General features: G+C 53.1%; 2 protein-coding genes across 2 annotated transcripts; one reads left to right on the top strand and one right to left on the bottom strand.

Moving 5' to 3' along the window:
* The first annotated feature begins 1,117 nt into the window (after positions 1 to 1,117).
* On the top strand, positions 1,118 to 4,116 carry Rpl14 (ribosomal protein L14). Its single transcript, XM_090323343.1, has 5 exons — positions 1,118 to 1,180; positions 1,665 to 1,766; positions 2,404 to 2,498; positions 3,344 to 3,497; positions 3,774 to 4,116. Exons 1-5 carry the CDS (start codon positions 1,178 to 1,180, stop codon positions 4,077 to 4,079), a joined length of 660 nt encoding a protein of 219 aa, XP_090179469.1. The 5' UTR covers positions 1,118 to 1,177; the 3' UTR covers positions 4,080 to 4,116.
* An 846-nt stretch (positions 4,117 to 4,962) lies between these two features.
* Positions 4,963 to 16,728, bottom strand: Entpd3 (ectonucleoside triphosphate diphosphohydrolase 3). The gene is made up of 11 exons (XM_090323329.1): positions 16,641 to 16,728; positions 15,786 to 15,851; positions 13,925 to 14,052; positions 12,675 to 12,792; positions 11,031 to 11,181; positions 10,183 to 10,342; positions 9,553 to 9,780; positions 8,871 to 9,143; positions 8,490 to 8,600; positions 7,161 to 7,298; positions 4,963 to 5,994 (listed from the first exon to the last, which is right to left on the bottom strand). Exons 2-11 carry the CDS (start codon positions 15,823 to 15,825, stop codon positions 5,758 to 5,760), a joined length of 1,584 nt encoding a protein of 527 aa, XP_090179455.1. The 5' UTR covers positions 15,826 to 15,851; positions 16,641 to 16,728; the 3' UTR covers positions 4,963 to 5,757.
* Between the last annotated feature and the right edge of the window lie 3,543 nt (positions 16,729 to 20,271).

Raw genomic sequence — 20,271 nt, 5'->3', positions numbered from 1 at the left:
ATTTACCAGAATTATTTATGCTAATTTAGCAACATGTCCGCCTGAACTACTTTTAAAACGGGGGGAGAAAAATCGCTGAGACCACCTAGAGACAGAAAAGTCCCCGTGAGACGCTCATCTCCAGCAAACTATTCAGAAAAAGCCAGGAGTGGTGCCGGGGATCAGGTGGTAAGAGCACCAGCCTTGAGGACAAAGAAGCTCAGAGATAGTGTGCAGGCCCTGAGTTCCAAACCCAGGATCTGTAAACAAAGCAAAACAACAACAAAAGCACACACCATTACTCTGATCATATAACATCGATGGAAGTGAACTCCAGGAAATGGAAATGAAGCTTCCCCCCCCCCCCCAAGTTGATTTCTTTGTCTTGGTTGTTCTATCTCTTTGTGGGGGTGGGGAGGACATAGAAATGGGGATGAGCAAGGCAGCCGTGGTCCTCGCTGGGACACGATGTGGAAAAAGAGCTCTACAACTTGTAGGTGGGGACGGGAGGGGGAAAATGGGGAGAGCCAGGGATGGGGTGACACTGTCCAAAAAGAAATTGGCTCAGGACCTGACTTGTGGAACGAGAACCCCTCTCTGTCCATCCCCTCTACCAGAGCAATCAGAAAATGAAACACGGAAAAAATAACATTAGTTAAAGCACGCAAGAAAGTGGCTTTCACCCAGCAGTCATGTCAAGACTGGCAAGGCGGGGCATTATTAGAGTCCAGCTATTCTGAGACCCTGTCTGAGCTGTGGTGTTCCTGGAGGGTGCTCTACCATGTGGGCCACATCCCCACTTCTGTCTTGGAGATTAAAAATTTTAAAGTCGCACATACTTTTTCCTGGCCAGGCTGGCTTCGAACCACCCACTTCGAGGTCCCCAGCCTCCCTGAGTAGCTAGGACTTCGGATGTGAGCCAGCGGTGCCGGTTTGTTGTTCTTCTTCCCCGAGGATTCGAACCTACGAACCCATCACCTCGGCGCCAGCCAGGCCAGGCCGCAGCCCGGGAATGACGTCACGACGCTCCGGAGCATGCGTATCAGAAAGAAGAGGGGGGGGGAAATCACTGACGCACTCCCCCCCGGCCAATCGGAGCCCGCGCCGGCATCACGTGGCCGCCGAAGGGGCGGGGCGCGCCGCCGCACATGCGCACTGCCATCCGGGGCCTTCTTCCTTCTAACCCTACACCGCCAACATGGTGAGTCTCGCCCGTGTGGTGCTCCGGTCCCTGCGGCCGTTCCGCTCTACCCGTACCCCTACGGGCGGTCCTGGCGAGGCAGCGGCACCTTGGAAGAGGAGGGAGGGGTCCCCGGGAAGCGCCGCCCGCGGGGTGCAAGGGGGGTTCCCGCGCCGGGGGGCGGCGGCGCGGGGCCGCGGTCGCGTGCTGCGGCCTGTCGGGGCCGGGGAGGCGCCGGGCGCCGAGCGCGCATGCGCGGGGCCGGGACGGCCGGAGGCCCGCGTGGCCCGACCCGGGGCCTTCACCTGGGTCCCCGCGGGGCCGATCCCATCTAGTTTTATGTATTTTAACCTTGACCGGGGGAAACAGGGCTGCAACGTTTTCCCGGCCCCCCAGTCCAGACTTGAGAGCCGCTGGGTCTCCATCACTGGGTGTGGGGGGAAGAGAGGACGATTCTCGGGGATGGTGGCAGGGTTCGGGGTTCATGCGGCCGTGTGTCCTCCAGGTGTTCAGGCGTTACGTGGAGGTCGGCCGGGTGGCCTACGTCTCCTTCGGGCCCCATGCCGGGAAGCTGGTGGCGATCGTAGACGTTATCGACCAGAACAGGGTAAGCCACGGAAAGTCACAAACTCGTCTCTTTTTTTGTGTGTGTGGATCATAGGGTTTGAACTCGGGGCCTGGGTGCCTGCTGTCCTTGTGTGGAAGGCTGGTGCTCTACCACTTGAACCACAGCACCACTACTGGCTTTTTTTTTCTTTTTGGCGGTTCATGGGTGTATGTGGGGGGGGGGAGTTTCACAGACTTTCCTCCCCCGGGTTGGTTTTGGACTACATTCCTCCAGATCTCAGCTCTCCTGGGTAGTTGGCGTAGCAGACGTAAGCCACCGGAGCCTGGCAGCTTCGGGGATGAAAAACAGTGGTTTAACCAGACCAAAGTGGAGCTCTGGCTTAAGCAGTAGAGCGCCAGCTGGAAATGAGAATGCAAAGAGACAGTGCTCAGGCCTTGAGTTCCAGCGTTCAGACCCACAGAAGGCATAGGTCCCATCAGTAGTTGAACAGTAGTGTGAGTTGGCTGGTTCTAAAGGAATGACAGCACTGGATTTTGCTTTTCATGATTCATTTGGCCACTCCCAGGGCTTGAACTCAAGGCCTGGGCACTGTCCCTGAGCTGGTTCTGCTCAAGGCCAGCACTCTACCACCAGGCCACACTCTCAGCCCATGACTTGTTCGCTGATTGCGTTGCAGGCGCTGGTGGATGGGCCTTGCACCCGAGTGAGGCGACAGGCCATGCCGTTCAAATGTATGCAGCTCACCGACTTCATCCTCAAGTTCCCACACAGGTAAGGCCCCCCCTCACCCCCCCCTTGAGCTAGGTTGAACTTGGTGGTCGGCACACAATCCCTTAGTTTTTTCTTACTTAAGGCTGGCAATTTCCTCCCTCGAGGTCCAGCTCTCAACTGCTTTTTCTTTCTCCCCGTCCCCCTCCCCTTTGTTCACTGGCTGTTACTTCACCTCTGCTCTGTCTCTAACTCATCCCTCCTCTCCCCATTCTATAATAAGCTTGCTAGATGGGCGCTTCTTTCTAAGTCACACACCCAGTCAGCTCTTCCTCCACCCTTGTGTGTGTTTGTATATGTGAAGCTGGAATTTATTTTTGTGGTTGTGGGGCTTGAACTCAGCCTGGGCAGTGTCCCTGAACTATCACTAACTGCAGGCTAATGAGTTTTCTGATCTCGGCTCACATGCAGGAAATACAGGCTTTGGGGAGCCAGGGAGAGGGAAGTATTAGGGCTTGAACTTGTGCCCCCTCCTTTAGCTTCTTTTTCCCCCTTAGTGCTGGTTCTCTACCACTTGAGCTACAGTCACTACCTCAAAGCTAAAGTCTGGTGCTGTACCACTTGAGCCACAGCCCCATCCCTTCTGACTTTTTTGGGGGGGTGCTCTAGGCTGTGAGCCTTGAACTCTGGGCCTGGGCGCTGTCCCTGAGCTCTTCAACTCAAAGCTACCACAGTGCCACTTCACGTTTTCTAGTGGTTTATTGGAGATGAGTCTCTTGGACTTGAGTTCCCCAGGTTGGCTTTGAACCGTGATCCTCAGATCTCAGCCTCCTGAGTAGCTAGGATGACAGGCGTGAGCCACCATGCCTGGCCAAAGCTGGTTTTTATTCATGGTCTTTATTGTCCAGCGCCCGCCAGAAGTACGTGCGCAAAGCCTGGGAGAAGGCAGATATCAACACAAAATGGGCTGCCACCCGATGGGCCAAGAAGATTGATGCCAGAGAGCGGAAAGCCAAGATGACAGACTTTGACCGCTACAAAGTTATGAAGGCTAAGAAAATGGTACGTCGATATTCTGTGTCACCTTGAGAATAAGAATAGAGCAGCTGGGCGTGGGGGCTCACACCTGTAATCCAGCTTATTCGGGGTTGAACCGTGAGGTTCCGTGTGCAGCCTGCATGCACAGAAGAGTCTGTAACCTTCTGGGTTGTATTTCAGGGTGTGGTAGAGTCTCATGGGCTCTCCTGCCCGGGCTGGCTTTGAACCGTGATCCTCTGGGTCTCAGCCTCCCTGGTCACATGTGCGCTTGCTCATTGTGCCAGTTTTTCTTCTTTACAGAGAAACAGACTCATCAAGAATGAGGTGAAGAAACTCCAGAGAGCTGCTCTCCTGAAGGCTTCGCCCAAGAAAGCCCCAGTAGCCAAGGCCGCCATTGCTGCGGCAGCGGCTGCAGCCGCTGCAGCTAAAAGCAAAGGCCCAGCCAAGAAGCCCGCCGAGGGCACCAAGAAGTCCTCAGGACAGAAACCCGGGGCCCAGAAAGCTGCAGCCGGCCAGAAGCCCGCCCAGCCCCCCAAAGCTCAGAAGGGCCCCAAAGCCCCTGCCACAAAAGCCCCCGCCCCCAAAGCCGCTGGCAAGAAGGCATAGGGGCGCTCTTGACAGAATAAAGGTTCTTTTGACACCATGGCAGATGTATCTCCCTTCCTGTGTGTACTCAGACCCCAGCACCCAGATTGTGACCGCAGTGCTTGTTCCTTTGGTGAGTTACCTGAGCAGAAAAGCTAAGGGGCAGCACCCAGAGACTTAAGTTCAAACCCAGGCAGGACCACTCCAAAACCAGTGCATTCCTTACTGGACGCTTGTGAGTCTGGGTTGTTGGCGGGGTGGGCCAAGCTCTGTCCACACATCACACAGGGAAGCCAGACCCCATGGTGGGCCTGCTGGGCCTTCTCCTTTCCCTGCTTCCCGCAAGATGGTTAATTGGCTTCAGCTGTGGCCCAGTGGTTGCTCTGAGAACTGCCATTCCCACTTGAGCCACAAAGTCCACTGAGATCTGACCTGGGGCTTGAACTCAAGGCCTGGGTTCTGTCCCTGAGCTCTTCAGGTCAAGGCCTGCACTCTACCACATTGAGCCAGCGTGCCACTCCTGGTTTTCTGGTGGTTGATTGGAGATAACAGTCCCGCAGACTTTCCTGCTCTGCTGGCCTCCAACTGTGATCCTCAGATCTCAGCCTCCTGAGTGGCTGCCGGGGGCCACTGGCTCATTGGTTCTTCGTGTAGTTGGATTTACTCAGACTGAACCCCGTGCCACGGAGGAGTCAAGTCTGTCCAAAACATCGCCCCCTCTACCCCACCATCCATGGCTGTTTTGTTTTGCTTGAGTCCAGGCCACAGATGAGAACGCAGCCTCTGACAAGGAACCCACATTGCCAATCAAGTTACTCCATTTATTGCACAAGTATTTACTGAGTAGCCTGTGTGCCCGCCTGAATACAAATGGTTCCAGCAGGAACAGAAAGAAAGCCACTGGCCCAGAGCATCTGTGTTCGCGGCTGGGACGCCATCAAATGGGTTGAACCGGGGAAGCTCGGCTTTGAGGATGGCTGAGCATAAGGTGAAAACCACGTTAAGGTGCTCTACCCCCTAAGCCACGCTCCTGGCTCCAATTCACACATTTTATGCACAGAAATCTTTATTTTTATTTTGCTAGTCCTGGGGCTTGAACTCGGAACCTGGGCTCTTTGCTTAAGGCTGGCACTCTCCCACTTGAGCCAGGGCTTTGCTTTAGGCTTTTGGACATGTCCATTTGTGCTAAGCATCTCAGGCTGGCTTTGAATTTTCATCCTGCCACCTCAGCCTCCATGAGTAGCCTAATGTGACAGGCTTGAACCGCTGGCAAACCTGGGTGCTGTCCCTGAGCTCTTGAGCTCAAGGCTACCGCCCTACCCTGGAGCCACAGCTCCACTTCCCATTTTCTAGTGGTTTATTGGAGATGAGAGTCTCATGGACTTTAGTGCCCAGGCTGGCTTTGAACCGCGATCCTCAGATCTCAGCCTCCTGAGTAGCTGGGATGACAGGCGTGAGCCACTGCGCCTGGCTTTTATGTTTTGTTTTTTTGGTGTTACAGTGCAGATTTTTTATTTTTTTCTCTGCTTGGAAATCCACCACCCTCCCATCTCAGGCCTCTGACTTGATTAGCCAGCACGGCAGGCGTGTGCACCAGAGCCCGACTGTCCTTCAAAAACCAAAAAAAAAAAAAAAAGTTGAATCCTATGGCTGCCTCTTGGCCTCACCGGGGCTGCAGCAGCAGCAGCTGGAGATCGTTTCACTCAACATCCACCGACGGCTCCAGGGCAGGTTCCAAAGCCTTGGTGCCTGGGGACCCGGCGCAGAGGTAGAGAAGGAAGCCCAGGCAGAGTATGGCGGTGATGGAAAAGGAGACCAGGATGCCCACGAAGACGGGCGGTGGCACGGGCAGGCGGAGCCGGGGGCCCTCGGCGGGGATCTGGTTGGTGAGGTTGAGCATATAACCCAGAGCCCAGCCAATGCTGCTGTTTCTCACCTGCCAAGGAAAACACGGGGTCACGCATGCGTGTTTAACACCTCATGGATGGGGGGGGGCGTGTGTGCGTGTGTGTGCGCATGCGCGTTGCCTTCAGTCATTAAAGAGACAACATCTGCAAAGGAATGAAGCCTTAACCCAGGCAGCAGGCAGGCCAGGTGCGGTGGTTCACACCAGTAATTCTTGCTTTCTCAGTGGGCCACTGTGGGATAGGGGTTTGTGGGGGGAGGGAGAGAGGGGACAGACAGACAGACAAATCACCCTGCACTCATTTCTGGTATGGATCAGCAAAATGCCGGAAATGGAGCTGTGGTTCAAGTGGTGGAGCGCCAGCCTTGAGCACAGAGAGGCTCAGGGACGGCACCCAGGCCCTGAGTTCAAACCCCAGGTCTGGCAAACAAACAAAAGAAGTGAGAGAGAGAGAGAGAGAAGGAACTCAAAGCGGAGATGTTTGCTCAAACCAAATGAATGTGCGCTCCCCATTGTTCTGATGCAGTTTAACAGTAATTGGATTTGTTGGCAGCAGAGCTCAGAGTCGAGGCTTATAAGGTCTCCAGACGGCCTTCATTCTTTCATAGGTTGCCTTAATTTCCCCTAGGGAAGGCCACACAGCCCCCTGGCCTAATGCAGGCTGGTTTAATGTAATTATTGTTGAATAGATTTGATTCCAGCCAGCCATCTGTTATTCTTTTTTTTGTCAATCCAGGGGCTTGAACTCAGGGTCTGACCACTGTCCTTGGGCTTTCTCAAGCCTAGAGCTCTGCCACTTGAGCCACAGCACCACTTCCAGCTTTTTCTATGTATACGGTACCGAAGAATCGAACCCAGGTCTTTGTGCATGCTAGGCAAGCATTCTACCACTAGGCCAAACTCTCAGCCCTATTTTTTTTTTTGATCGGTCGTTGGGTCTTGAACTCAGGGCCTGGGCGCTGTCCCTGAGCTCTTCAGCTCAAGGCTAGTGCTCTACCACTTGAGCCACAGCACCACTTCTGGTTTTCTGGTGGTTCATGGGAAATCAGAGTCTCATGGACTTTGCCTGGGCTGACTTTGAACTACGATCCTCCAGATCTCAGCCTCTTGAGTAGCTAGGATGACAGGCGAGAGGCACTGTGCCCAGCCAGGGAGGAAGACAAGAGGGGACATTGGGGTTGGGGGGGGTCACGTACTTCTTTTTCAAAGTGTACTTGAGGCCACGTGTCCTTGGTGAACTTGTATCCGTGGACAAGCAAGTGGAAGATGTAGTGGGCTGAGAAGCAGTAGGAGCGGGCATATTCCTCCTCGAATTTGGGGAGCAGGGAGGGGAGCTGAAGAGAAGAGAGATTTATGATAGCTCAGAGGAGGGACTGGCCCCTCCATCCCTGCCTTCCCAGCACCCCACACCAGGCAGCCAAACCTGAGAAGAAGGGATCCCCAGAATCCAACGAGAAAATGACCACCAGCCATTCCACGCCACGCCACGCCCGACCGTGGTGGTGGCCCTGGGTCTGTCTCTCTCCCTGCTCTGTCTCTGTCTGTCTGTCCTGTCTGTCTCTGTCTCTCTGTATGTCTCTCTATCTGCCTAGCTGTCTCTCACTGTGTCTGTCTCTGTCTCTATGTCACTGTCTGTGTCTCTGTGTCTGTCTCTCTCTGTCTTTCTGGCTGTCTCTTTGTCTCTGTCTTCCTGTCTGTGTCTCTGTGTCTGTGTCTGTCTCTCTGTGTGTCTGTCTGTCGCTCTCTATCTCTGTGTATCTCTGTCTGTAGGGCTTGTCTTTCTGTGTCTGTCTCTCAGTCTCTCTCTGTGTCTGTCTGTGTCTCTGTCTGTCTACCTGTCTCTATTTCCTCTTTCTCTCTGTGTCTGTCTGTCTCTCTGTGTCTGTCTGTCTTTCTGTCTATCTCTCTGTCTAGTTCCTCTTTCTGTGTCTGTCTTTCTGTCTTTCTATCTCTGTCTCTATTTTCTCTTTCTCTCTGTGTCTGTCTGTCTTTCTGTCTTTCTGTCTATCTCTCTGTCTCTAGTTCCTCTTTCTCTCTGTGTCTGTCTGTCTCTGTGTGTGTCTGTCTGTCTTTCTGTCTATCTGTCTCTAGTTCCTCTTTCTCTCTGTGTCTGTCTGTCTCTGTGTGTGTCTGTCTTTCTGTCTTTCTGTCTATCTGTCTGTCTCTAGTTCCCCTTTCTCTCTGTGTCTGTCTGTCTTTCTGTCTATCTGTCTGTCTCTAGTTCCTCTTTCTCTCTGTGTCTGTCTCTCTGCGGGTCCTTGGGTTTGAACTCAGGACCTCACACACTTGCTTCGTCTTTTCCCACTAAAGGTTGGTGCTGTACCTCTTGAGCCACACATCCACTGCCAGCATTTTTTTGGCTCATTTATTGGAGATAAGAGTCTCACGGTCTTTCCTGTTCCTGGCTGGCTTTGAACTGCGATCCTCAGATCTCAGCCTCCTGAGCAGCGGGGATGCAGGGGTGAGGCGGCTCAGCTCCTGCTGTGGTGTTAGGGTCACACCAGTCGTGTGTGCAGGGTACTGACCTCAGACCACGCCCGGCTGCAGAAGTCCCACGTGCTGCGATTGAAGGCATCCAGGGAGAAGCTTCCAGAAAGGTTTAGGGCACTCGCTGTATAATAAAACCCAGCAAACGCCTGCAAATGAGCACAAGAAAATGAGCTCTGGGGGTGGGCTGAGAGTGTGGCCTAGTGGTACAGTGCTTGCCTAGTGTTCACAAAGCCCTGGGTTCGATTCCTCGGTACCACATACACAGAAAAAGCAGCAAGTGGTGCTGTGGCTCAAGTGGTAGAGCTCCAGCCTTGAGCAAAAACAGCTCAGGGACAGCGCCCAGGCTCTGAGTTCAAGTCTGACAACTAACACAAAATTATAATTATGCTAGTAAAAAGGTGGATGTCTGCACTTACCACAAAGGGCCCTTGAACCTTGGGCTGGTAAACCCCATTGAAAGAACAATCCTCTTGGCCATGACAAGACTGGAAATCAAACAGAGAGCCGACTGTCTCCCTGCAGGCGGCCGGCTCGCCAGTGCCTTTGAAAAGGACGCTGCGGCTGGCCTCAGAGCTCGCTGGCCTCTGCTTCTCGGTGCACAGGCTTCCGAAGATGTGTGCCAGGGTGACACTGGTGCTGTAATTCCGGGGGTAACAGGGGTTGATGAGCTCACTGGCTTCAGGAGAATTCTGTAGGCCCAAGGGTCAAGGGTTAGGTATTAGGAGGAAGAGGGCAAAAATGTATATATATATAAATCTGTTTTCTGTGTTGTCGGTTGGTGGAACTTGAACTCAGGGCCTGGGCGCTGGCCCTGAGCTCTTCAGCTCAAGGCTGGTGCTCTACCACTTGAACCACAGTGCCACTTCAGGTTTTCTGGTGGTTCGTGGGAGATCAGAGTCTCACGGACTTTCCTGCCTGGGTTGGCTTTGAACCACGATCCTCCAGATCTCAGCCTCTTGAGTGGCTGGGTGACAGCCTGAGCACCAGCCTTGAGCAGAAAGAAGCTCTGGGGACGACACCCAGGCCTGGGTTCCAGCTTCTTCTCCCCTCCCTCCCTCCCTCCTTCCCCTCTCCCCTCCCCTCTACACCACCCCACACCTGCAACAGGGAGGCCAGAAACCTCCTCTCGGCCTCATGGCGGCCGTAGCAGAGAAAGCTGTGCGTGTAGAGCTGGTACGTGTACCCGAACAGAGTGACCTGCACGCCGCCATGCAGCACGGCCTCTTCCCCGGCCACGAACGAGATCTGCGTGGAGGCCCCGCCCAGGTCCAGAGCCCCCGTGGTCTGCACACCGTGGGGGTGAGCCCACGCATGCCACAGCGTCCTCTGTGCAGGGGGAAACAGAAGGCTAGAAAGCTATAGATGGGCACTGGGGGGGGGGAACCCCACCCCACAACCAGGCCGTGTGACACGGGGTGCTGAGGTATGTGTTGGGGTGTATGAGTACATGCATGTGGAGAGCCTGGGGCTCGAACTCAGGGCCTGGGAGCTGTCCCTGAGTTTCTTTTGCTCAAGCCTGGTGCTCTACCACTTGAGCCACAGCACCACTTCCGGCTTTTTGCTGGTTCCTGGGAGATCAGAGTTTCACAGACTTTCCTGCCCTGGGCTTGGCTTTGAACTGCGATCCTCCAGATCTCAGCCTCCCCAGGAGCTGGGATGACAGGCGGGAGGCCCTGCACGGGGACTGGATTCCCAGTGACCCAGCCCTGTGCGCTGGCTTCCACACACCTCCAGGAAATTTCCCTTGATGTAGTTGGCGGTGATCCAGCCGTACACCCCTTCTTCTTGCCCGGAGAGGATCTGAGCACCCCGAAAATCAAAAGGCTGTGTCTCAAAGTAGTCTCGAATGCTCCCCAGAATTGCATTAGCCGCCGTCTCGTTTTGTAACCTAGACGAGGCAAAGAGGAAACACGGGAGGCCCACGACCCAGGAGGACGTTTTCAGGCCAGGTCCTGTGGCTCACGCCTGCCGTCACAACAACTCAGAGGCTGAGATCTGGAGGATCGTGGCTGAAAGCCAGCCCAGGGCCAGGAAAAGGCTGTGAGACTCTGATCTCCAAGGAACCAGCAAAAAGCCGGAAGTGGCGCCGTGGCTCAAGTGGTAGAGCACCAGCCTTGAGCAGCAACAATAACAAGAAAAAGCCAAGGGAAAAGACAAGGCTGCGAGTTCAAGCCGCAATACTGCCGTGGAAAAACAAAACAACCACAAAAAAGGAAAAAAAAAACATCCTTACCACCACCACCACGATGGAAGACAAAGTCCAATCGCACTTTTTTTTTTGTCAGTCCTGGGGCTTGAACTCAGGGCCTGAGCACTGTCCTTGGGCTTTCTCAAGGCTAGAGCTCTACCACTTGAGCCTCAGCCCCACTCACCATGTTCTGGTGGTACCTTGGAGGTAAGAATCTCACGGACTTTTCTGCCCTAGGCTAGCCTCAAATTTCGATCCTCCAGACCTCAGCCTCCCGAGTGGCGGGGACGGCAGGTGAGAACCACCGGTGCCCGGCTGGAATCGCGTTCCTGGGTGAGGAATTGGCACCATCATGGCGCCATCTATCTTGCTGGTGTGACGTGTGTACCTGAGCAGGCGCATACCAGCTGTGGCGCCCAGGTAGAGGCGGGTAGATGGCTGGAGCGGCGCTGGAACCTGGGTCTTGACTCGCCCCATGCAGTCCTCAAAGGCTCGGGGGATGTCTTGGGGGTTCTGGTCATAGCTGGAGATCCCAGAGCCTGTGGACAAATGGTTGTGATACAACTGTGTGTGTGTGTGTGTGTGTGTGTGTGTGCCCTCATGCATAACAATAATAATAATACTATATTATTATTATTATTGGCTCTAGGCTGGTGCTCTACCACTTGAGCCACCCCTCCACTACCAGCATTTGGGCTGTGAGGAGTTGAAGTCTGTAAAAGTCTCTCTGGTTTTTCTGCCCCCAGGGCTGGCTTTGAACTGGGATCCCCTAGAGCTCAGCTTCCTGAGTAGCTGAGCTGACGGGTGTGAGCCACCAATGACTAAGTCTGGGTGTTTTGTTTGTTTTATTTGACTATTTAAAGAAAAACAAACTCTCCGGCCGGGAGTGTGGCCTAGTGGTAGAGTGCTTGCTTAGCATGCACGAAGCCCTGGGTTTGATCCCCCACTACCACAGACACAGAAAATGCAAGAAGTAGAGTTGCTGCCCAAGTGGTAGACTATTAGCCTTGAGCAAAAGTAGCTCAGGGACAGTGCCCAGGCCCTGAGTTCAAGCCCCAGGATGGACAGAAAGGGAAAAAAAAAATGGAAAGAAAACAGGAGGAATCACAAAGCAGCTTTTCTCTCCATTCCCTGGCCAAGGCAGTTGGGACCCTGGGGAAGCTGGCAACATCTAGAGGAACCAGTATCCCAAATTATCCTGAGCCGGGGAGGGCGGGGCGTGGAGAAAGCCACACAGGCAGGCGCAATGGCAGCTGTGGTGTGTCATCAAAGCAGAGGAAGATCCATTTCTGGCTGTGCTGCGGGGTCCCTGGTGGCCTGTCCTATTCTTGACCTCGCATGTGGCATGCAGGGCGGGTTCACCCTGTGTGGATGGCTCGTGACCCTGGCCATGGAAGCGCCAGCCTCCTTCCCACAGGGCTACAGCCATCTGGAATGGTGACCATGATTCAAAGTGGGCTTCTCACATCAGGCGCCAGCCAGCCGCAAGCCCAGGGGTTCACCAGGAGCCTGGGGTGGGAGGGTACCCCCAAAATGTCACAGTTTACATAGAACACATATTGCTCACTAGCTATGAAGGGGCCAAGGTTCTGAGAGTGAGACACTATTGAAAAAGCTCTAAGAGCGCCGGGAGCGAGGCCTAGTGGGGGAGTGCTTGCCTGGCATGCACAAAGCCCTGGGTTCGATTCCCTGGTACTACATACTCAGAAAAAGCCGGAAGTGGTGCTGTGGCTCAAGTGGTAGAGTTCTATGGAGCCTTGAGAAAAATTAAGGACACTGCTCAGGCCCCAGGTTCAAGCCCCAGGACTGCAATAATAATAATAATAAATGTAAAATAAAAAGTAGTGGACTGGAGAAAAACCTTGGTACTTGGTGTATAAGCCCATTTCCATGCAGGGGTGTCTGGGCTCTAGTCCATCCATCCCCTGACTCCTAAATCAGTGCTCACTACTGCCAGTGTCTGGATCTCCACTGGCGGCTGGATTGGCCCTCCCCATCCCACCAGGCTCCCCCATTCACCCCCATACCTCACCTTTCACGTTGCACTTGAAGCTCTGGCCCACGACCCCGGTGTTGTTCTCTTTCTCCGCGGGCCAGTGGTAGACGTAGGCAGTGGTTCGAGAAGAGCCGGCGTCCAGGACCACGCCATACTGAAAAAAGAAGGAGGAGGAGAAGAAAGGTCCACAGAGACTGGCTTCCCATGCTGAGAACCTTCTAGAAAAGAAATGGAGTCAGAGGCAGGTGGCTCGCGCTGTGATCTCAGCTACTCAGGAGGCTGAGATCTGGAGGATCGGAGTTCAAAGCCAACCTTGGCAGGAAAGTCCACGAGAGTCTGATCTCCCCTGAACCACCAGAAAATGGGAAGTGGCTCAAGTGGTAGAGAGCCAGCTTTGAGCTGAAGAGCTCAGGGATAGCGCCCAGGTCCTGAGTTCAAGTCCCAAGACTGGCAAAAAAAAAAAAAAGGGCAAAATGGAAAAAAATTAACCAAGTGACCCCAGCTCGTGAATCAAGACGTCTCTGTCCCCTACGAAATGTGACTGTCGTGTGCACTGCATTCTTGTCTGGATGGAGTTTTGTTTATTTTTTTAATGCCAGTCCTGGGTCTTGAACTCAGGGCCTGGGCACTGTCCCTGAGCTCCTTTTGCTCAAGGCTGGTGCTCTACCACTTGAGCCACAGCACCACTTGCAGCTTTTTCTGTGTATGTGGTATGGAGGAATCGAACCCGGGTCTTCGTGCATGCTAGGCAAGCACTTTAACCACTAGGCCAAACTCCCGGCCCCACTTTCTTTTTTTTTAATTGCCACAAACACGGTGGCATTGTTCATTCTCTGCCCCCTGGCATGACCCAGCAGTATCACTGAGGTGTTGGCAGACATTGAAGGCTGGCAGGCCCAACACCGGACTCCCTCCCTCCCTTCCTCCCTCCCTCCCTCTTTCCCCCCTCCCTCCCTCTGTCTCTCTGTCTGTTTTTCTCTGTGTCTCAGTCGGTTGTGGGTCTTGAATTCAGGATCTGGACGCTGTTCCTGTTTCTCAAGGCTGGCGCTCTACCACTTGAGCCACAGCACCACTCGTGGTTTTCTAGTGGTTCCCTGGACATGAGAGTCTCTTGGACTTTTCCTGCCCAGGGCTGGCTTTGAACCTCTGGTCCTCAGATCTCAGCCTCCTGAGTAGCTGGGATGACAGGAGTGAGCCATCAAGTGCCTGGCTTTGACTTTGGGGGGGAGGTGGTGGTGTTTGAACCCCTCTCCTGTCATTCAGTTCCCTCTGTCCTTGTCACTTACCTTCAGTCCCGGGGGCACGACCTCAGGGTGCCATGCCTGGATGAGTGCAATTGTCAGCAGAACTGCCAGGCTAGCCAGTAACCCCACCAGCGACACAATGGCTGGTGTCTGGGACAGAGCGCTGAGGCCTGTGGTAGAGATGGAGATGATATGGATACCACAGAAGCCATGCTGGTGTTTGGCAGGTGGGGGGGGGGGGGAAGCACGGTGGCTCCTGTCTGTCATCCCAGCTACTCAGGAGGCTGAGATCTGGAGGATCGAGGTTCAAAGCCAGCCAGGACAGGAAAGTTCATGAGACTCTGATCTCTGAGGAACTCAGGCCCTGAGTTCAAGCCCCAGTACTGACACAGAGCTCTTTGTTGTTCAAGGCTGGAGCTCTACCACTGGAGCCATGTCTCCAGTCCAGCATTTTGCTGGTTAATTGAACATAGAATCATTTTTGTGTGTTGGGTGGGGGGGTCACGGGGCTTGAACTCAGCCTGGGCTCTGTTCCTGAGCTCTTCAGCTCAAGGCTACGGCCCTACCCTTGAGCCAAGCTCCACTTTCTGTTTTCTAGAGGTTCATTGGAGATAAGAGTCTCAGGTCCTTTTGTGCCCAGGCTGGCTTTGAACCTTGATTCTCAGATCTCAGCCTTCCAAGTAGGCAGCTAAGATGGCAGGCGTGAGCCACCATGCCCAGCTTGAATTTTCTTTCTTTCCTTCTTATTCATTCTCTTGGTTGTGGGACTTGAACTCAGGGCCTGGGCACTGTCCCTGAGCTTTTTTTACTCAAGGTGAGCTACAGTGCCCTTTCCAGTTTTCTGGTGGTTCTTTGGAGGTGAGAGTCTCACAGACATGTTGCTGTCCAGGCTGGCTTTGAACCACGATCCTCTGAATCAGCCTCCTGAGTAGCTGAAACGACAGACAGGAGTCATGGGTGTCTGACTATATTCTTTAATGATATGCATTTGGAAGAGAAGAGAGAGCCAATTTCCATCTCTCTGCAGGGAATGCCAGAGTCTGTAAGTCTTGGACTGGCCTCTGCCTGCAATCTTCCTTCATGCTTCAGCAATTTCCAAGGGCAAAAAAAAAGCTCTAATTACCACTAGCAAACATTTGCCAGTAGCAGACAAGTTTATTACAAAGCAAAATGCACATGCACTGGGTCTCTGTCATTTAAGCAATGAAGCCTAGGGCTGCACTGTCATTAAGCCTGAACAAACATCATCAAAATTACCAGGCGTCGAAGGAACATGAGTAGCTTTAAAAAAATATATATATATATATATATACATAAACAGTAGTGGTGCTGGGTGCAGTGATTCAGAGAGGCAGAGAGCTGCAGAATCACAGTTTAAAGCCAGCAGGAAAAAGTTCATGAGACTTTGATCTCCAGTGAAGCACCAGCAAAAAAAAATTGGAAGGGGAGCCGTGGTTCAAGTGGTAAAGCACCAGCTTTGAGCACAAAGAAACCTCAAGGATAGTGCTCGGGCCTTGAGTTCAAGTGTCAGAAGTGACCATAAAAAAAAGAAAAGAAAATCATGACACAAGCAACCAACTTCTGACCACACACACGGAAGGAAAGGGAATCCCAGAGGCCACAATGAAAAACCGGAAAAACCATTCAAGCCAACATGCAAGTCGGCCCTTGTGTTCTTTGACTTTGATGAAAAGCTTTATTTTTATCCAAGGAATGCCAGTGGCAGAAACTTGGGACAATGCCCGAATCTCTGAACACAGAGGAGTTTACACAGCCATCCGCAGGAGCCAGGAATTGAAAAAAAAAATTAATTAATTACATATAAAATAAAAACAATTCCAGCTGAAACTTGAATTCTCATAGAACCCAACCCAAGGTTTCTGCCAGTTAACAATGTACTCACCTGCTGGCTTACACGGCTGGTGGGTCGCTACTGTAAACATTTTTATTTATTTTTTCTTTTTCCTAGCTGAAGAAAAGAGAAAAATGAGTCAGAATGCCCATGGCTCAGGCTTTGAAATCCCAAGCTATTCAGGAGGCTGAGCAATGAGGGTCGAGGTTCAAAGCCAGCCGGGGTAGGAAAGTATGTGAGAGGGGCCGGGAGTTTGGCCTAGTGGTAGAGTGCTTGCCTAGCATGCATGAAGACCTGGGTTCGATTCCTCAGTACCACATGCATAGAAAAAAGCCAGAAGTGGTGCTGAGGCTCAAGTGGTAGAGCTCTAGCCTTGAGAAAGTCCAAGGACAGTGCTCAGGCCCTGAGCTCAAGCCCAGGACTGGGTGCCAGATGCTGTCATCAGTCATCCTCAACACGTCATGTGAGGCTGAGAAGGGGAGAATGGCAGTTCAAAGCCGTCCTGGATAAGAAAGAGAAAAGAAAAAGAGAAAGAACAAAGGGGGGGAGGAGGAGGAGGAAGAAGAAGAGGAGGAGGAGGAGGAGGAGGAAGAGGAGAGGAGGAGGAGGAGAGGAGGAGGAGAGGAGGAGGAGGAGGGAGAGCCCAGCGTGGAGCTGAATGAACTAAAGTGGGAAGTGTGCAAGGCCCAGCATTGGCACGCACACTCACACTCACACTCACTCGCACACTCACACATGCACACTCACACTCACGCACGCACACTCACACTCACGCACACACACTCACGCACACTCACACATGCACACTCACACTCACGCACACACACTCACGCACACTCACACATGCACACTCACACTCACGCACGCACACGCACACACACTCACGCGCCCGCGCTCCGCCCTCACCTGCTGCGGTCCCTGCTGGCCGCGGCCCCTCGGCCCCCGCGGGGCTCCAGCCGCACCGCACGCGCGCACTCGCAGCCCCTCCTCAGCCGCAGACCCGGCGACACCGCACGACAGGCGTCCTTCTGTCCTTCTGGGTGGGGAGCAGGCCAGGAGCCCCAGCTCCGGGCGCCCCGGGGTCCCCCTTGAGTCCCGGCTCCCCGGAACCTCACCTGCGCTGCCCGCGGAGCCCGGGCGGTGATGCTGGAGCGCGGCCCAGGGAGGAGGAGGAGGAGGAGGAGGAGGCGGGGAGGAGGCGGGGAAGCCAGGAGGCCCGCCCGCCCGCCAGCCCAGGCCGCCGGCTCCCCGCACCCCGAGCCTCAGCTCCCCAGCACCCCAGCACCCCAGAACCTCAGCTCCCCAGAACCTCAGCTCCACAGCACCTCAGCTCCCCAGCACCTGCCACCCTGAACCCCAGCATCTAAGCTCCCCAGCACCTGGGACTCTGAACCCCAGAACCTCAGCTCCCCACCACCCCAGCACCTCAGCTCCCCAGCACCTGGGACTCTGAACCCCAGCACCTCAGCTCCCCAGCACCCCAGAACCTCAGCTCCCCACACCCCTGAGCCTCAGCTCCCCAGCACCTGGGACTCAACCCCAGAACCTCAGCTCCCCAGCACCCTAGCTCCACAACACCTCAGCTCCCCAGCACCTGAGACTCTGAACCCCAGAACCTCAGCTCCCCAGCACCCCAGAACTTCAGCTCCCTAGCACCTAGGACTCTGAACCCCAGAATCTCAGCTCCCCAGCACCCTAGCTCCACAGCTCCTCAGCTCCCCAGTGTCCCTGAATCCCAGCACTTGGCATCCTGAACCCCAGCTTCGCTGAACCCCTGCATCCTGAACCTCGGCTCCCCAGCACTCCAGCTCCCTTGAGGAGGGGATGGGGTGCTCTTTCCTGGGAGTCTGGAGGAGCACTGTCTCCTGTCCTCTTCCCGGCCCCCCAATAAATCTGGGTGAAGCCCAAATTTGGGCTCCAGGGAGGAGCTGCCTTCTCCATCGCCTGTAGCCAGGAATAGAAGAGGGGGAGCAGGGAGAAGGGAGGGGGTGTTCCCATCTTTCTGGGGTGTGGGAGGGTAGAGATGAGAGGATCCTTCAAGATCAACAATATTCATTCCTTCACTCTTTATTTGCTTATCCATCCATTTACTCATTCACTTATTTCATTCATTCATTTACTTAACCATCTATCTACTCATTGACTCATGGTACATTCATTTATTCATTCATCAATTCACTTATTCATTCATTCGCTTACCCGTTCATTCATTTGCTTATTTGTCCCTTCATTTATTCATTTGGTAAATTAGTCATTCATTCATTTATTCAGTCATTCATTTTGTCAGGGTCTGGGCACTGTCCCTGAGCCTGTGTTCAAGGCTGGTGCTCTACCACTTGAACCACAGCACCACTACGGGCAATTTTTGAGTAGTTCCTTGGAGATAAGAGTCCTGCCTAGGCTGGCTTTGAACTGCAATCTTCCAGATCTCAGCTAAAAAAGCTGGACCTGGAGCTGTGGCTCCAGTGGTAGAGTGCCAGCCTTGAGTGAAAACAAAAGAGACAGAGAAGACAGAGACAGAAGAGAGTGCCAGTTTACCTTTTGGCTGAATCTCAATTGCACAGTGTGTACAGAAATGGACTGTAGACAGACTTAAGCATTTAACTGTGAAGGGAAGAGAATGTTCTAAGAAGGGCAGAGAGCACTGTTTTAAGATCCGCAGGGACCATCTCTTTTAGGATGAGATCAAAGCAGGAAGAGGCAGTTGAATACTTCAAAGCTGCCAAGACAAGCCACAGCACTGAAAGGTACAGAGAAAAAAGGAAAATTGTGTGGTGCTTTTTTTTCCCCCCACTGTGGTCAGTTGTGGGTCTTGAACTCTGGGCGTGGGCACTGTCCCTGAGCTCTTCATCTCAATGCTACCTCCTTACCCCTTGAGCCAAGCCCCAAGTTGTTTTAAATATAGCAACTTCAAGTTCGAAAACCATCTGGGGACGATGACACTGGCAATTATACGGAGATACTAAGAGCTTCTGATTGAGCATGAACTCAATACCAAAAATAAACCAGGCCTGGGAACAATGGGAATCCAAGAAAAGACACAGAAAACACACACGGTTTTTTGTTTTTTTGGTGGGCCATGGGGCTTGAACTCAGGGCCTGGGCGCTGTCCCTGAGCTCTTCTGCTCAAGGCTAGTGCTCTACCACTTTGAGACACAGCACCACTTCTGTTTTTTTGGGGGGGTTCCTTGGAGATGTCTCATGGACTTTCCTGCCTGTGCTGGCTTTGAACCACCATCCTCAGATCCCTCCTGAGTAGCTAGGATGACAGGCAGAGCCATCAGTGCCTGCCAGGCTGAGATTAAATTTCTTTTCTAAAGCTGTGAGAGAATTCTAGGCTCAGGCGATTTCCTTTTTGCTTCAGTTCCTTTTGGACTAATATTTACCTCTGCAAAAACAATACAAGCAAATTACCTTCAGAACGACGCATCAGGAAAGAAAGAAAGAAAAAACTGCTGGTTATCTTGGCAGAGAGGGAATGAGGAAGAAAGGCAGTTAGAATGTGGAAACCTGAAACTGCTTCTGTGATGGTAAATAAAAATAACACAGGTACGAAATTGAAGAGTCCATAGTAGCACAAAGCCAAGCTCAAACTGCGCAGGTGCGGCTCAGGCGTGCCATCCCAGCAGCGGAAGAGGCTGAGATTTGAAGCTTGTGGTTCAAAGCCAGCCTGGGCAGGAAAGTCAATGAGAGTCTTATCTCCAAGGAACCACAGAAAACCCGAAGTGGTGCTGTGGTTCAAGTGGTAGAGCACCAGCCTTAAGTGAAAGCCCTCAAGGACAGCTCCAGGCCCTGAGTTCAAGCCCCAGGAATGACAAAAATGAAAATAACCAAGAAGTGAATCAGTGTTGGGGGGTAGGAAGGAAGGGGGACAGGCAGGGTGGGAGAATTTGTTGGAGAAGCAGGGGGATTTCCTCCTTGTTTTGTGAGATTTTTTTTTTTCAATTAACATAAACAGGTGTTGGATTACATCAAATGCTTTCTTCCCATCTAATGATTATATGTATATATCTAAAATATATGACAGACGTGAACTGCCATGCTCATCTAGAGCTGCTGTTGCTTTTTGTTTTCAAGAGAAATCAACGCAGGCACTGGTGGCTCACTTCTAGCATCCCAGCTACTCAGGAAGCTGAGATCCAGAGGATCATGGTTCAAAGCCAGCCCGAAGCAGGAAAGTCCACGAGGTTCTTATGAACCAGGAAACCCCAGAAAACAGGAAGTAGAACTGTGGCTCAGGTAGTGGAGTGCCAGCCTTGAGCTGCAAAGCTCAGGGACAATGTCCAGGCCCTGAGTTCAAGCCCCAGGATGTCACTAACCAAACAAAAGGCAGAAGTCTGGCAGTTGGTAATGGCAGTCGGGCCAGACCGAATCCTCTGTGGGCCACTGACTTAAGTGGATTACGAGTTTTCCATTTCCCGAGTTATTCGGTTCCGGAGGCTTTCATGGTTGAGTGATGAGTGGCTGGAATGGAGTTAACTCCATTAAGACAATGATTGCATTTGTACCCAGCAAGAGTTCCTGGTACAGCTTCTGT

Source organism: Megascapheus bottae, chromosome 32 (assembly GCF_031878675.1).
Source record: "Megascapheus bottae isolate mThoBot1 chromosome 32, mThoBot2.hap1, whole genome shotgun sequence".
Classification (NCBI taxonomy): Eukaryota; Metazoa; Chordata; class Mammalia; order Rodentia; family Geomyidae; genus Megascapheus; species Megascapheus bottae.
Note: the sequence above shows the minus strand (reverse complement) of the source record. Positions and strands in the feature narration are given on the sequence as shown.

Excerpts from the sequence above, each read along its gene's own strand:
- Rpl14 (XM_090323343.1), top strand. Across the intron at positions 1,767-2,403 it reads ACGTTATCGACCAGAACAGG|GCGCTGGTGGATGGGCCTTG; the intron begins GTAAGCCACGGA and ends ATTGCGTTGCAG. Across the intron at positions 3,498-3,773 it reads TTATGAAGGCTAAGAAAATG|AGAAACAGACTCATCAAGAA; the intron begins GTACGTCGATAT and ends TCTTCTTTACAG.
- Entpd3 (XM_090323329.1), bottom strand. The coding sequence starts at position 15,825 with ATGTTTACAGTAGCGACCCACCAGCCGTGTAAGCCAGCAG. Across the intron at positions 14,053-15,785 it reads CCAGCCGTGTAAGCCAGCAG|GCCTCAGCGCTCTGTCCCAG; the intron begins GTGAGTACATTG and ends TCTCTACCACAG. Across the intron at positions 7,299-8,489 it reads GCAGCCGGGCGTGGTCTGAG|CTCCCCTCCCTGCTCCCCAA; the intron begins GTCAGTACCCTG and ends TCTTCTCTTCAG.